Here is a 13,116-nt window from a genome sequence, read left to right as displayed (position 1 = left end):
GTTTCCTTCTCCTATAAGGAAATCTCCAGAGTTCTCCTGCCCTGTCCTCCTGCCAAAACTCTAACCCCTCATTTCCATAATACTCCACCACCTTCCCTGCTTCCCTACAGGTAAAGCATACTAAGCTGAGAAAATATCTCCCATTCTCTGATTCCCTCCGAAGAAGAAGGTCTACAGAGAAGCACAGCATTGACGCAAATATTTAATTGTCGAATGCCTGCTTAGCTTCTCATGCTAAAACAATTTCAGATGTGCAAAGTTTCCAAAAAATTTTACCTCGATGAAACAAGGGAATAAACTAAGAAAAAAGGGAAAATAGGGACATCAGGAAGTAGAAGATCCAAAACAGGACACAGAATTCCCAAGGTAATGGTGAAGGGAATTTCCAGATCCAGCTCTGTTCAGCCGACCTGGAGCACCATCAGTCCGGATGAGCCGAAGTTTGGAGGGTTCTGGGAGAGATACTCCAGGAAGGGAAAAGCACAACCACCAGAAGCAATTATAGGTTTCCTGGTAAGTTTGACCTCACCTCATGAAAAGCTGTACCACAGTGTTACTGGAAGGTATGGGAAGATTTAGCTTCCCATAGATTTAGCTTTGTACCTTTGTAGGTGCAAAGGAAGTTGAACAAATGAAAAAATAAGGCATTAAGTCCAGGTAAAATAAAAGGTTGCACACACACAAAAGGAACTATAATCGTAGTACACTAGTAGCTTATCACAGAACAATACTTACATAGTAACAATGTAAATGCTAAAACTTTATTTAACTGAAAGTTGGTAATTTGAGGGGAAATGGAAGGAGATAAGAGATTTTAGAGGTAAATGGTCATCTATCATAATAGGAAGTGAATCGTTACTGTTTCAAGAGAGTTGAGTATAAGCATGGAAATATGGAAGTATATTTCAAGAGAAAGAAATATGAATTGAAAGCGGATTTTTGTATGGAACAAAGCAGAGATCCTGAGAGTGGTGCAAGATACCACTATAAGCCTATGATTGCTACCTGACTTGTCAAATTATGTGCTTCTTTCGATTTTTTTTTTTGAGACAGAGTCTCGTTGTGTCGCCCAGGCTGGAGTGCAGTGGCATGATCTTGGCTCACTGCAACCGCCGCCTCCCAGGTTCAAGCGATTCTCCTGCCTCAGCCTCCCAAGTAGCTGGGATTACAGGCATGTGTCACCACACCCGGCTACTTTTTGTATTTTTAGTTGAGACGGGGTTTTACCGTGTTGACCAGGCTGGTCTCAAACTCCTGACTTCAGGTGATCCACCCGCCTCAGCCTACCAAAGTGCTGGGATCACAGGCATGAGCCACCATGCCCGGCCTGAATAAAGGAAAATTAAGGAAGCATTTAAAAAATAAAAATCTGATTTTCCAGTTCAAGTGTGACCCTCCTAGTATTTCCCTACAGATATTTTCTACCTGTCCTCAAAGTGTTCCAAGATCCTGGGACCGAGACCCGCAGGGTAGTAGCAAGAATTGAATTCAGAGCTCAGGAAGTAGTTTCTGGCTTCAGGAGAGCGAGAAGAGTCCTTTCCTTCCCTGGGATTTCTTAGACTAGGAAGGAATTTATCAACAGATGCTCTGAGGCAGCAGGAGGGGCTATAATACCATTTGGAGCAAAAGCAAGTTTGCATTTTGATCTTTACGGAGCTCTACTTCCTAGAGAACCGAGGGCCAGATCTTTCGCTACCTGCTGGGCCTAGGGAGGGGCAGTTTACTAAACTTAGAAGTTGGGAAATAGCCTCCACCTTCACCCCTTTCACCCTTTCTATAGGTCACTATGAGGATTGCCAGTGGATAAGAAGGTGCCAAACTCAAAGTACTGTCCACTCAGTCATTATTCTGTAAGTCAGGCACAGTATCAGACAGCAGGGATTCATGCCCTCGAGCAGTCAAAATATGTTAAGTGAAGGACTGCTGTGCGTCAGGCAAATCAGATCTGACCCTCGCTCAAAGGGGCTAATAGCTGGTGGAGGGGGTCTATCCAGGTCACTTCCTACCATAGTGTGTAAACCTACTGCCCTACCCTCAAAGAGGGCCTTCCTGGCCTTCTCAGATTTTCATACTTTCTGCTCTATGGGCGGCCCATTGTCCACCCTCATCTTCCATCACCACCCCAGAGCTTCAAACTCTGGTATCCAAGAGAGGCACATCCTGCACGCAAATCACACTCACCCTGGGTTCAAGACACACTGACTCCCTCCCCTGTCTTCTCCTACCCCTAATTCAGGCTCAACTAGACTGGGAGCCCTGGGGTGGGGGAGCTTGAAAAAGCCTGATGCTTCGCATTTGGGTCAGCACCAGACAGCAGGACAGGGTCAAAGGCCAACTCCCTCCCTCACACCTCAGAGTCTCTGCTCAGTGCTACCCTGTCCTTGGTGCTGGGGACAGTCAGGAATCAGCTCAGGTCCCTTCTGCCCTACCTTACAATCCAGCAGGGGAGGTAAGACAGGGAATATAGCCAATGGTGCAGTGCCTGGAAGTTCTCAGAGTGGGTGGGGTGTGGTTCTGTGGCCTGGCCTCACTCTTTATAGTAGAGAGCTGTAATCCTTTAGGCTGAGCCCCTTGCCTGAGGCCAGCGCCTTTCCTCCAGAATACTATGCATACTAGCCACCTGGGAATTTTGCTAAAATGCAGAATCTGATGATTCAGTGAGTCTGAGTGGGGCCAAGATCCTGCATTTCTATTTATTTATTTAAATGAGGTCTCACTACGTTAGGCCAGGCTGATCCAAAACTCCTGGCCTCAACGGATCCTCCTGCCTTGGCCTCCCAAAATGCTGGGACTACAGGCATGAGCCAGCACATCCTGCCAGATTCTGCATTTCCAACAAGCTCCCAGGTGATGTTGTAGGTCTGTGGACCACACTTTGAGTGGAAGGCTGTAGAGCACTTACCTTATTTCTCTGAGCATTGATGGTTGGATTAATGACTCTTCCCACTGGCCCACAACCTCCATGAGGCAGGGATTTTGCCCATTCATTCAGTAATATTTCCCCAGTGCCTAGCACAGGCTCGGCACATTAACTAACTGGAGGAGTGAATCAACGGCCAGCGCTCCTTTATCCATGGCAGCTGGGAATAATCCCAGAGAGCAGACAACCTGCTGCTCAGATACATTCACACAAGTGTGTACACACACATGCCCAGCCCATCTCGTCTCTACCGGGCTGAGATGCAGGAGATGGCATTTGACTAGGCCTATGTGTACAGCTATGGCTGAATCACTTCCTTTTTAAAACAAAATTATGTTAGCCACTTAGGAGAATCACTTCCTAATCCCATTTCATGAACTTCTGATTGATGTCTCACAAGGAGGTTCACCCCATGTGGCAACCCAAGATCTAGAATAAAGCTCACCCGTCTCCCCAGACCACTCCCCCAAGTCACCAGCCAGCACACCAAGCCCAGAAAAAAGTTTCTTTCTTTTTAATTAAACCAGCTTTAATTAAAAATAATAATAACCCAATAAGTCCTAAGTTTTCCAGGGGGTGGGGCAGACGTAAAGGCCCACCAACTCCCCTTTCAGTCAGAAGCCCTGGTGCTGCCTGTCTCTGAAATCTCCAAGAAGTGTCCTCAGGGCGTGAAGAAGGCAGCCAGGTGTGTCTACGTGAAAGGGGGGCTCTCTCCCAGGAAGAAGCTGAGGGCAGACAGGTAAGTGGAGTTGGGGGGCAAACTTGTGGGGAAATGAAGGGACGCTAGCAAGTAAGTCATGAACCCAGGAGTCTGACCTCTAAAGTGTCGGAAACACATGAGAGAAGGTTGATGAAGTACAGTCGGTGGAGGAGGCGGCTTGGGATCACAGATCTGGCTTCCAAAGGCTTGGAACTCACCAGGAAACCTGGGGTATGGACTCACTGGAGGCGAGTCAGCTCCGGGGCAAGGGACCCATAGACAGCGCTGGGGTGGGGGGGGGCGCCGCAAAGCTGGGGGCGCTCACAAGTGGAGGGAGAAGAAATGAGAGGCTGGCAGGTCAAAGGGGACGCTTCTGTCCGGTGGCGAGATGGTGGGAGCCTTCCCAGGGATGGGGGACGGAGAAGGATGTAGCAGGAGTCTGAGTCCGGGAGGCCACGACGAGAGGCGCAGGGTGTGCTCCAAGCCAGGGTGGGGGGCAGAGGTGGAGCGCTCGAGGGCGGCGCCGCAGGCCCGGGGCACAGCTCGCACAGGTGCCTGCCCGCGCGGCGCAGGCTCACAGGTAGCGCTCCAGCCCCGACGCGAAGCCCGGCTGTCTCAGGTAGGCCTCCCCCGGGCTGAGCGGGCCGAGAGTGGCTGCCGGCCCGGCCAAGGCCAGGAGGGGCTCAGCGGGCAGCGGGCCGGGGCCGGGGCGCGTCGCGGGCAGTACTAGGCGGTCGGGGACCTGCGAGTAGAGTGGCGGGGAGGCGGCGGCAGCGCAGGGCGGGAAGGCGGCGGCGGCGGCGGCGGCGGCGGCGGCGTCGGGCGCGGAGCAGCAGGGCGGCTCGGGAGCGCCCAGCCCCGCCAGCTCCGGCTGCAGGCTCACCAGGCTGTCGACGCTGAACAGGCGCGCGGGCGGCGCGGGGCCCGGGCCGGCAGGGGGCGGCGGCGCCAGCAGCGCGGGGCCGGGCGCGGGCGTGTAGGGAGCGTAGGGGAAGTGGAGCGGCGGCCCAGGCGCCGCGGTCGCGTGCGCTGGCAGCTCGGCGCGCTTGAAGCGCTTGCGGCGCCGCAGGAAGCTGCCGTTGTCGAACATGTCGGCGGCCGCGGGGTCCAGCGTCCAGTAGTTGCCCTTGCCCGGGTTGCCCGGCTCGCGGGGCACCTTGACGAAGCAGTCGTTGAGCGTGAGGTTGTGGCGGATGCTGTTCTGCCACTTGCGCGGGCTGTCGCGGTAGAAGGCAAAGCGCTCGGTGATGAAGCGGTAGATGGCGGCCAGCGTGAGGCGGCGGCCCGGGGCGTGCGCCAGAGCCATGGCGATGAGCGCGATGTACGAGTAGGGCGGCTTCCCCCGCTGCAGGGGCCGCCGCCGCCGCCGCCCCGGGCCGGGCGCGGGCGTGGGGGCCGCCTCCCCGCGGCCAGCCGCCGCCTCCTCTGGCTCCCGCCCTGGCTCGGCTCCTGCGAGCGGCGACGGCGGCGGCCCCGACGGCGCGACCGCTGGCAGGGCAGGGAAGCCAGAGAACGCGGCGGGCGGATCCATGTCGCTGCGTCCCGCCATCGGCTGCGGCAGCCCCTGCCCGCGCGGCTCCGGGACCGCAGGGGCCGCCAACCCGCTTTATATGGACACGGCCCCCCCCAACCACCGCCGGGGGAGAGGGCTCAGGCCTTCCCTGCTGGCCAGCGCCTCCCCTCTAATTTCCTCTCCCAGCCCCCTTACTCTGTTCACGGTACCCTCCTCCATTTCGCCCCTCCCTTTCTGCCTTTGGATCAGTTTTTCCCAGACCCAGACTCACCCCTTCCCCATCTCGGTTAGATCAGCCCCTGGCCCCATCCCACTGTATTTGGTCAGTCCCCTTCCCTTTCCACCCCTCCTTCTACCCCCTCTCCTTTGGATCATTCCCAATCACAAATCCACCCATTCAGTCTCCCAGCCCCCTCCCCATTTTGCTCGTCCCAGTAGTCGGTCCCCTCATCCTTCTCCTGACCTTCCATCCCCAGCTGGGACAGAGATGAAGGCCGCCTTGCCAGCCCTCAGTATCCTGATGGGGAGGCGTCAGGCCCACTCACAGACATTAGGGAACCTGGCCCAAGGTAATGAAGCAGCGGGGCAGGGCAGAGCCAGGCCGGTTTTGTCTCTGGGAGGATGTTTGACTGCTCCAGATCAGGGTCACCATCTCGCCTCTCTGCCACCCCCTTCCCCCATACCCCTGTCCTGCCCTCCCTCCAGGCCTTGAGAGCGTTCTCTGAAAAAACAGAATCGTGGAAAGTGGTGCGGCCGCTTTAAATGAAGAGCCCCCAGGAAATCCACAACTTGGAGCTGCCTTTCTGGCTGCCTCCTCTCCACACCCCCCTGATAAGAAAACAGCTTTTCTTCAGACACACACACACACACACACACACACACACACACACAGAGTACAAAATGTAGGCTTCCACAGACTGGGGGTCTGAAAGAGCCGCCTTCTGACCCAGAAACACCACACTCACATCTCACTGGGGATGGGGGGTCTTTGGCAGTGTTTGTTAAAAACTCAGTCTGAGAAATTCCACTCACAACTGGCATCCAGGGGGATGCAGCACCCAGCCTATTTTGGGAAACTTCTTCTCCAAAGAGACAGGAGAGACCCATCCCCAGCTCCAAGGGAACCACAGGGTGAAGGAGCCTTGTCTTAAAGTGGGTTGTCCTGGGGACAGGCAGATCAAGGGACTTGGACATGGAGCAAGGCTGGAAGGACAGTGAGCCCACTGAGGTGCCTGAGATGCTGAGTTTAAGGAGAGCTCAGTCTCAGGGCCTTGCAAGTGCAGTCAGCACTTGAGAGCCAGGGCCTCCTTACATTTGGGGCATCTCACTTGCCCCATCCTAGTCCCCCAGCCATGCTATAGAGTGTCCCTAGGTATAGGTGACCAAAGCTAGTTACAGCAGGCCTGTAAACTCCAAACTCAAAATCCAGTTCAAAATCCAAACTCAAAGCATGGAGCTCAAGGGCCCCTCTCTCAGCTCCAGTCTCAGCTGATGACATCACAGCCACCATTACTGAGCATTTTGTATTTGGTAAACACTTTATGTACATTATTGCACTTAAGTTTGGGCACCCCGTGAAGTGAGTACTGTTATTATTCCTGTTTTGCAAATGAGGAAACTAAGGTTCTGAGAGGTTAAGTGGTTTCCCTGACTTCACACAGCTAGTAGTAAGTGGTAGAGCTGGAATTAAATGTGAAGTTCAAAGCTCTAGCACCCCACTCTTCTAAGAATGCCATCCTTTAAGGCTGAGCTGAGACATTAGAAATAATTAGAGTATTTCCAGCTCCCACAACTTCAGCTGCCAAAGTAGATTCTTAGCTTCTCTCCTCACCTCCTGGTCAGCATATCTAGGTGCCCGTTGGGCATAACCACATGGATATTTCAAGGTATCTCAAACCCAGATGTCCTAAATGAAATGCATCTCTTCCTCTACCCAGTACATCCTCCAGCCCTGGCCGGCTCTCCTTCCAGCATTCCATATCTCAGCAAATGGACCTCTCCCCTTTCCTTCCCACCACCACCAGATGAAAGTGTGGTTATCATCATCTTGGGCTCCTTCCTCCCCACTCACTCTCCACATTCAGGCAAACGCCAAGTCCCGTCAATTCCACATGGATCCCAGATCCATCCCTCCTTCAGTTCTCCTGGCCTCAGTTCAGCCTTATCGCTCACCAAGTACTTCTGGACCAGTCCCTTAGCAAGTGCTCCAGGCAAGACAGAGATGAAGACTCGAAATCTGGTGGAGAGACAGACAACTGCCAGTTACGATAGAGGTAGCCAGAGGGGCTACAGAAGCAGAGAGGAAGGAGATGACACTTGGAGATCTAGAGACAATCCCTAACCCACAACAATGAAGAGTCAGCTCAGTTTATATTCTAGCAGGGCCTGCCTCAGAACCCTCTTCAACCTACCCACCCTGCATTCTTTTTTTTTTTTTTTTTTGAGACATAGTCTTGCTGTGTCACCCAGGCTGGAGTGCAGTGGGGCTATCTTGGCTCACTGCAACCTCCAACTCCCAGGTTCAAGCAATTCTCTTGCCTCAGCCTCCAAGTAGCTAGGACTACAGGCACCTGCCACCACGCCCAGCTAATTTTTGTATTTTTAGTAGAGACGGAGTTGCATCATGTTGGCCAGGCTGCTCCTGAACTCGTGACCTCAGGTGATCCACCTGCCTCCGCCTCCCAAAGTGCTGGGATTACAGGCATGAGCCACTGCATTCGGCCCCACCCTGCATTCTGCCGCCTGAAGGTAGGCCATATGGAACACAAGACGGTGCAGTCACAATGCCCAGCTCACCAAAGAAGAAGGCAAGACAAGCCACTGCAGCATCAGGAAATCTAGCTTCAAGAGCAGAGTGACCTGGGGCCAGTTCTCATTTGAGCCTCATGAGCCTCGATTTCCTCAAACAGAATAATGGAAGCCCCCTCTCAGCATTTTGAGAGCCAAATGAGATCATATATGAAAGTGCCTGGCCCACAATGGCACTTAGCAAGAGGTGCTTTCTTTTCCTACTACACAATTGGCATAATCAGTATTAAACCAGGGGAAGGAGAGAGGCAGGGCCAGAGAAGTTATTTCAGCACCTGCATATTTTCAACCAGGTGCAACATAATCCTGCAGCTAGACTCAAGTGCAGACCAGAGCTGACAAGGTCTCATACACTGCCTTTCCCACCTTCCCTTAGTGATGGAGCCCCTCCAAAGCACCCACCACAGCCTCCATCTCACACTTCCAGGCAGTGAGGGGGTTGAGGGAAAAGTGGCTTTTATTACCACCTGTGGCTATGTGCAGTTTCCTTGTACTTTCAGTTTTCTGGTCAATGTGTACAGCCTAGGACATAGTACATGTTCAATAAATGAAACTGAATGTGTGGTTGGCTATGCTAATCCTGGGAAGGGTGGGGGTGGGGAACTAGGCCAAAGGGGTGAGAACCCAGACTTTGCCAGTTCTTTATGCCTGTCTGGCCCCCTCTATTGGGCCTGCTTCCCGGAGCTGGAGCCGAGCAGGCCAGTGTCAGGGGGCGGCCCAAGGGCTAATCCGTGTTTTCAGCGTGGCTGGGCCCTCTTTTCACAGGCCCTGGGCCGGACGTGATGCGGCTGAGCATCCGGGCATAAGATGGCCAGTGAAGGCGGCCTCTTTCTCATGGGCCTGGATTCCAGGCGGCCCAGCGTCTGAGTGGAGCCCCTGGGGCGGGAGGAACACAGTGGCTGGGCTGGGCAGTCCTTTGTCTGACCACACTGGGTGGATATTCGGGCTGGCAGGAGGGATTAATGGCCAGGGATTGGCCCTGGGGCCGGCCTTCCCACTGCCCTTTGGAGGCCAAAGGCCCAGGTCAGGGCACACAGCATCGATGACTCTCTAGATAGGAGTGGAAATTCCCACCCTTGTCCTAAGCTGTTAGCACTAGCCCTCAAGACTCCCTGCCCCCAGCCCCAGCTCTGCAAAGGCACCACTAGCCAAGACAGACCTTGAGGCAAGGAACATGGGGTAGGGGCCAGGGCTTCCCAACTACTCTGCCTAGGAGAGAGGGCTGAGGCAGAAAGCCCTTTCAGGTCCTTGGCCCAAGATACCCATCTTCATGATTGCCCTTCAGAGCTCTGGGAAGAAAGAGCCATGTTAACTCAGTGAGTGCCCAAGGGACCAGCCTGAGGCTCCTGAAGGCTTCCTGGAATGTTCCTCAAACACCTCTAGTTTGAGGCCATCCCAGAGTCATTTATTTCTAAAGCCCTCCATCACAGCTTCCACCAATCTCAGAGCCCAGAGTCTGCAGAAGGGGCTCTGCGCCAAGGAAATCTCAGATTCCCCAACACCATCTCTTGCCACTCAGAGGTCCTGAAGGCTGCTGCAGGGCTTCCTCCCTCTTCCGCCCAAAACTAGAGCTGCCCAGGATACTGCTTGTTCCTCAGAAGCCCGAGGCAGGCAGTTTCCCACTGGCTGGGCCTGGCAAGGCCTTTTCTGACCAGGCTGCTCCTGAACTGGGGATGATGGCTGCAGCCCCATCCTTACCAGCAGGATCTGACTCCAGAGGGCCTGAGCCAGGCTCAGGAAAGGTAGCAAGTACAGGCCTGACTCTGGAGAGAATGTCAGAGAATAACCCAGGAGGAGGATGCCCCTTTGTGATTCTTTATTCCTCATGCTCTTTCATTCAGCAAATTCCAGTCATCTGTGTCCAGGCTGCCCTGGGTGCGGGATCCTATGGTGAGTCAGACTGTTCTCTGCCTTCACTGTGCTCAGGAGGAAGCAGCCCCTGGACTTCCCCCATAAAAGGTCGTTGGTGTATGGTGTGGGTAGAGTAGGGACTGCAAGAAGAAGAGACCTCACCCTGTCTGGCAAAGTGGGAAATGCATCCCAGAAGGGGTAAAGCTCCAGATGGCCAAGTGAGGAAGGCCCCAGACTGGATTAGGGGCTCAATCTCTGTGGCTCCATAACATCTCCATCACTGCGCTTACCTTATCATGTTATAATTGTTCCTTCATGTGTCTGTCTGCCCCATTCGACTTTGTATGCACTGAGGGCACATACCATGTCTCACTCAACTTTGGATCCCTGGTACTTAGTATAGTGACTGGGAGAAGTTGATGAGTAATAAATATGTATCAGATGGGTGGAAGGTTGATGGCTGAATACCAGGTGGAGACAACCTTGGGTGCAAGATCTGAAGGCAAGTGTGTATTGTCCATTCTGGGATGTGCAAGACTTTTTAGGAAGTGTTTTTCTTAGAGTTACGCAAGTTATATGTGTAAAGTTCTTAGAACACTGCCTGGTACATATCAGTGCTGTGTAACTGTTAGCTGTTGTTGTTGCTACTATTATTCACTGTGGCTGGTGTAGACTGCCAAGGGACTGAGACAGGAATGTAAATAGGCTCAGATTGGAGATGACTTTGTGTGCTGGACCAAGTAGGACCTTTCTAGAGACAGAGAGTCTGAAATTTTTCCAGCCGGGGAGTGACATGATCAGATGTCTCATTTAGGTCACTCAGTCTATCAGGGGATGGGCTAGAGAGGGAAGAGGCTAGAGGCTAAGAGACCAGATAGAAGGCTGACCATGTGATGAGATGTGAACTAAGGCTGTGGCTCTGGGCCACATTAGACACTTCACTCCCCTTCACTCAAGACGGGGATGGAGAGAGAACCTTCAGCTGCACATCCCAGATGGTGGCTTAAACATCAACCTGTCACACCGTCCAGAAACTGGCCATCATCCTTTCCTTTCTCTCCCTCCCCAACCACCTCCAGTCTCCAAGACCTGTTGGTTCTCAGCAAGTTCTGTTGAATCCATTCTCTTCACTGAAGACTGCAGCAGCCTCCTGGCTGGTCTCCCTGCCTCCTCCTTGGATTCCTTCACTCAGCAGCTAGAGCAACGCTTCATCTGTGGGCCCTGCTTAAACACCTCTAGTGGCTCCCTGTCGCTCTCAGGGCTCAGGCCCCGTCATCAGCATGGCTGGCAGGCACCACACGACTGGCCAGTGAACCCCTCCTTCCTCATTTCTCACCGCCCTCCCTGTTCCCTGATTCCCTGCAACACACACATTCTACACTGAGCCAAGTAAGTGCCAAGTCTCCTCCCACTCTGCATTTTTGCTAATCAAAATGACAACAACCCGACTGGCCAGCTTTAGATACAAATACTGTCTCATGTATTTGTCTAACTAGCCCTTCCATCTCCAAGTCCTTTATAGCAATAAATCTCATCTTTCCCTCTGAAAAACTCAGTTTCCACATTGTCAAACAAATAAGCAAATGAAAACCCGGAGAGTTTTCCCATCCAAAGGTAGAGAGGGCACTAATTACTTCTCCCACTGGCCCCTCTGCCAGCAGGGCCCTTTCTTCCCTAACCTGCCTGGTGTACTCCTGCTTGTCCCTTGAGAACCACTCACAGAGGATAACCATTTCATCTGCTAGAAAACATTTCCCAATTTCTTGCTCCTTCTCCAGGCAAAAGGCCTGCTGGCACCTCTGGCCTGACCGTACGCAGAGACTGGATCACATGCTCCTGCTCCCTGCCTGCCTCCCCAGCGGAATGGGAGCAATTCCTCCTTGGACCCTATGATAGGCTGCAGAGGAGCACGGCTCAGTGAGCATTTGTTGAGTGCCTGACTGACTACCTTGCTGAATGAATAAGTGAATGAATGAATGACCACACCTGTCTGGAAAGGTAAAAGGTCCATGTGCTGACTTCCAGCTAGGAATCTGCCTCCTGCCTTCACTGCCACTGCTCAGCTCTGTGGCCCTGGGCCAAGACCCCCCATGTGGGCGTTGCTTCAGCAGGGTCCAGGCTCAGCTCTGGCTCCAACAATGCTGGCTCAGCCCTGAGGGTGTAATTCCAGCCGCTCCTAAACCACACACAAGGCATCTGAAGTATGTTCCGTGTCATTTCGAGCTGTCAGCGTTCTGACATCCACCTCGCCCCCGCACCCTAGGCAGTCTCAGTGCTCTCAGGCCTTTCTGCTTCTCATTTCCAGGGAAGCCGAAGGGGAGTGGTGCTGTCAGCAGACTGCCAGAGTCAAGGGAACCCAAGCTGGAGAAGACTGAGTTTGAATCCACCATTCATGTGCTGTGTGACCCAATGCAAGTTACACACCTCCTGTGGCCCATGTTAGGGACATAAGCCCCTCATACTTGAAGGACTCTGAGATGACCTGGGCCACTTAGCTAAAGGCATCTGGAAACCATGTGGCACCTAGTGCTGTCTGTAAACTACATGCACAGTGTGTCTCTCACATACAGTCTGAATGTCTTTCAAATGGATGTAGATGCTGCTGTGATTGATAAATACAACCACATTTAAAAGTTTGGCAGTTGTTTTTATTTTTGTCATGATTTTTGGTCCATCAATGGATACTAAAAGCACAACTACTGTCACATGAGGTAACTGGGAGGTGTTTTTTTAATCCCCATTCTTAAACTATTGCTAGAATCCAATATGTCTTCTTTACAGTTTTGGACATGGAGGTCCAGAAACGGGAGAGGCTTGTCTAAAGTCCTGAAGCAAGTCAGTGCAAAGTCTAGGACTGTAACCACACCGCACTCACCCCTTCCTCCAGCTTCCACCCAGCTCTTTCTTCTCTGCATTTATTCAACAGTATTTGTTCAGCACCTGATTTGTGGCAGACTCTATGCTAGGCACCAGGGAGCCAAAAATGAAGACCAAGGATTCTTACTCTCAGGAGCTGACATGTGGGGGAGGGTGGTGGTTATGCAGGGAGGGACACATTAAACAGATTTGTCCTGAGTGTTAAGAGAAGCCATTGAAAAACCTCAGTGAGAAAGTGGTATAAAGCTCCTGCTGATTGAAGAACTTGAGTGAGAAAGTGGTAATAACTTGGCAAGCTGCTCATGTGTGTCTGGCCTCTCCACTTGCTCTTAGCTCCTGAGGGCAAAGCCTGGGCCTCATCCTCTTGTGGATCCAGGAGAGCAGTCGCTGAAGAGAAAGAGGAAGAAAAGGAGTGGCTAGAAAAGAAAGTTTATTTCTACTGCAGGA

General features: G+C 52.8%; 2 protein-coding genes across 2 annotated transcripts; one reads left to right on the top strand and one right to left on the bottom strand.

Moving 5' to 3' along the window:
* Positions 1 to 3,412: 3,412 nt before the first annotated feature.
* Positions 3,413 to 5,200, bottom strand: FOXE3 (forkhead box E3). The gene has a single exon (XM_032160778.2). It carries the CDS (start codon positions 5,167 to 5,169, stop codon positions 4,195 to 4,197), a length of 975 nt encoding a protein of 324 aa, XP_032016669.1. The 5' UTR covers positions 5,170 to 5,200; the 3' UTR covers positions 3,413 to 4,194.
* A 5-nt stretch (positions 5,201 to 5,205) lies between these two features.
* Positions 5,206 to 12,389, top strand: LOC131384118 (uncharacterized). Its single transcript, XM_058443350.1, has 2 exons — positions 5,206 to 5,702; positions 12,098 to 12,389. Exons 1-2 carry the CDS (start codon positions 5,231 to 5,233, stop codon positions 12,241 to 12,243), a joined length of 618 nt encoding a protein of 205 aa, XP_058299333.1. The 5' UTR covers positions 5,206 to 5,230; the 3' UTR covers positions 12,244 to 12,389.
* Positions 12,390 to 13,116: the final 727 nt, after the last annotated feature.

The sequence above is a fragment of the Hylobates moloch genome, unplaced genomic scaffold, assembly GCF_009828535.3.
Source record: "Hylobates moloch isolate HMO894 unplaced genomic scaffold, HMol_V3 SCAFFOLD_8, whole genome shotgun sequence".
Classification (NCBI taxonomy): domain Eukaryota; kingdom Metazoa; phylum Chordata; class Mammalia; order Primates; family Hylobatidae; genus Hylobates; species Hylobates moloch.
Note: the sequence above shows the minus strand (reverse complement) of the source record. Positions and strands in the feature narration are given on the sequence as shown.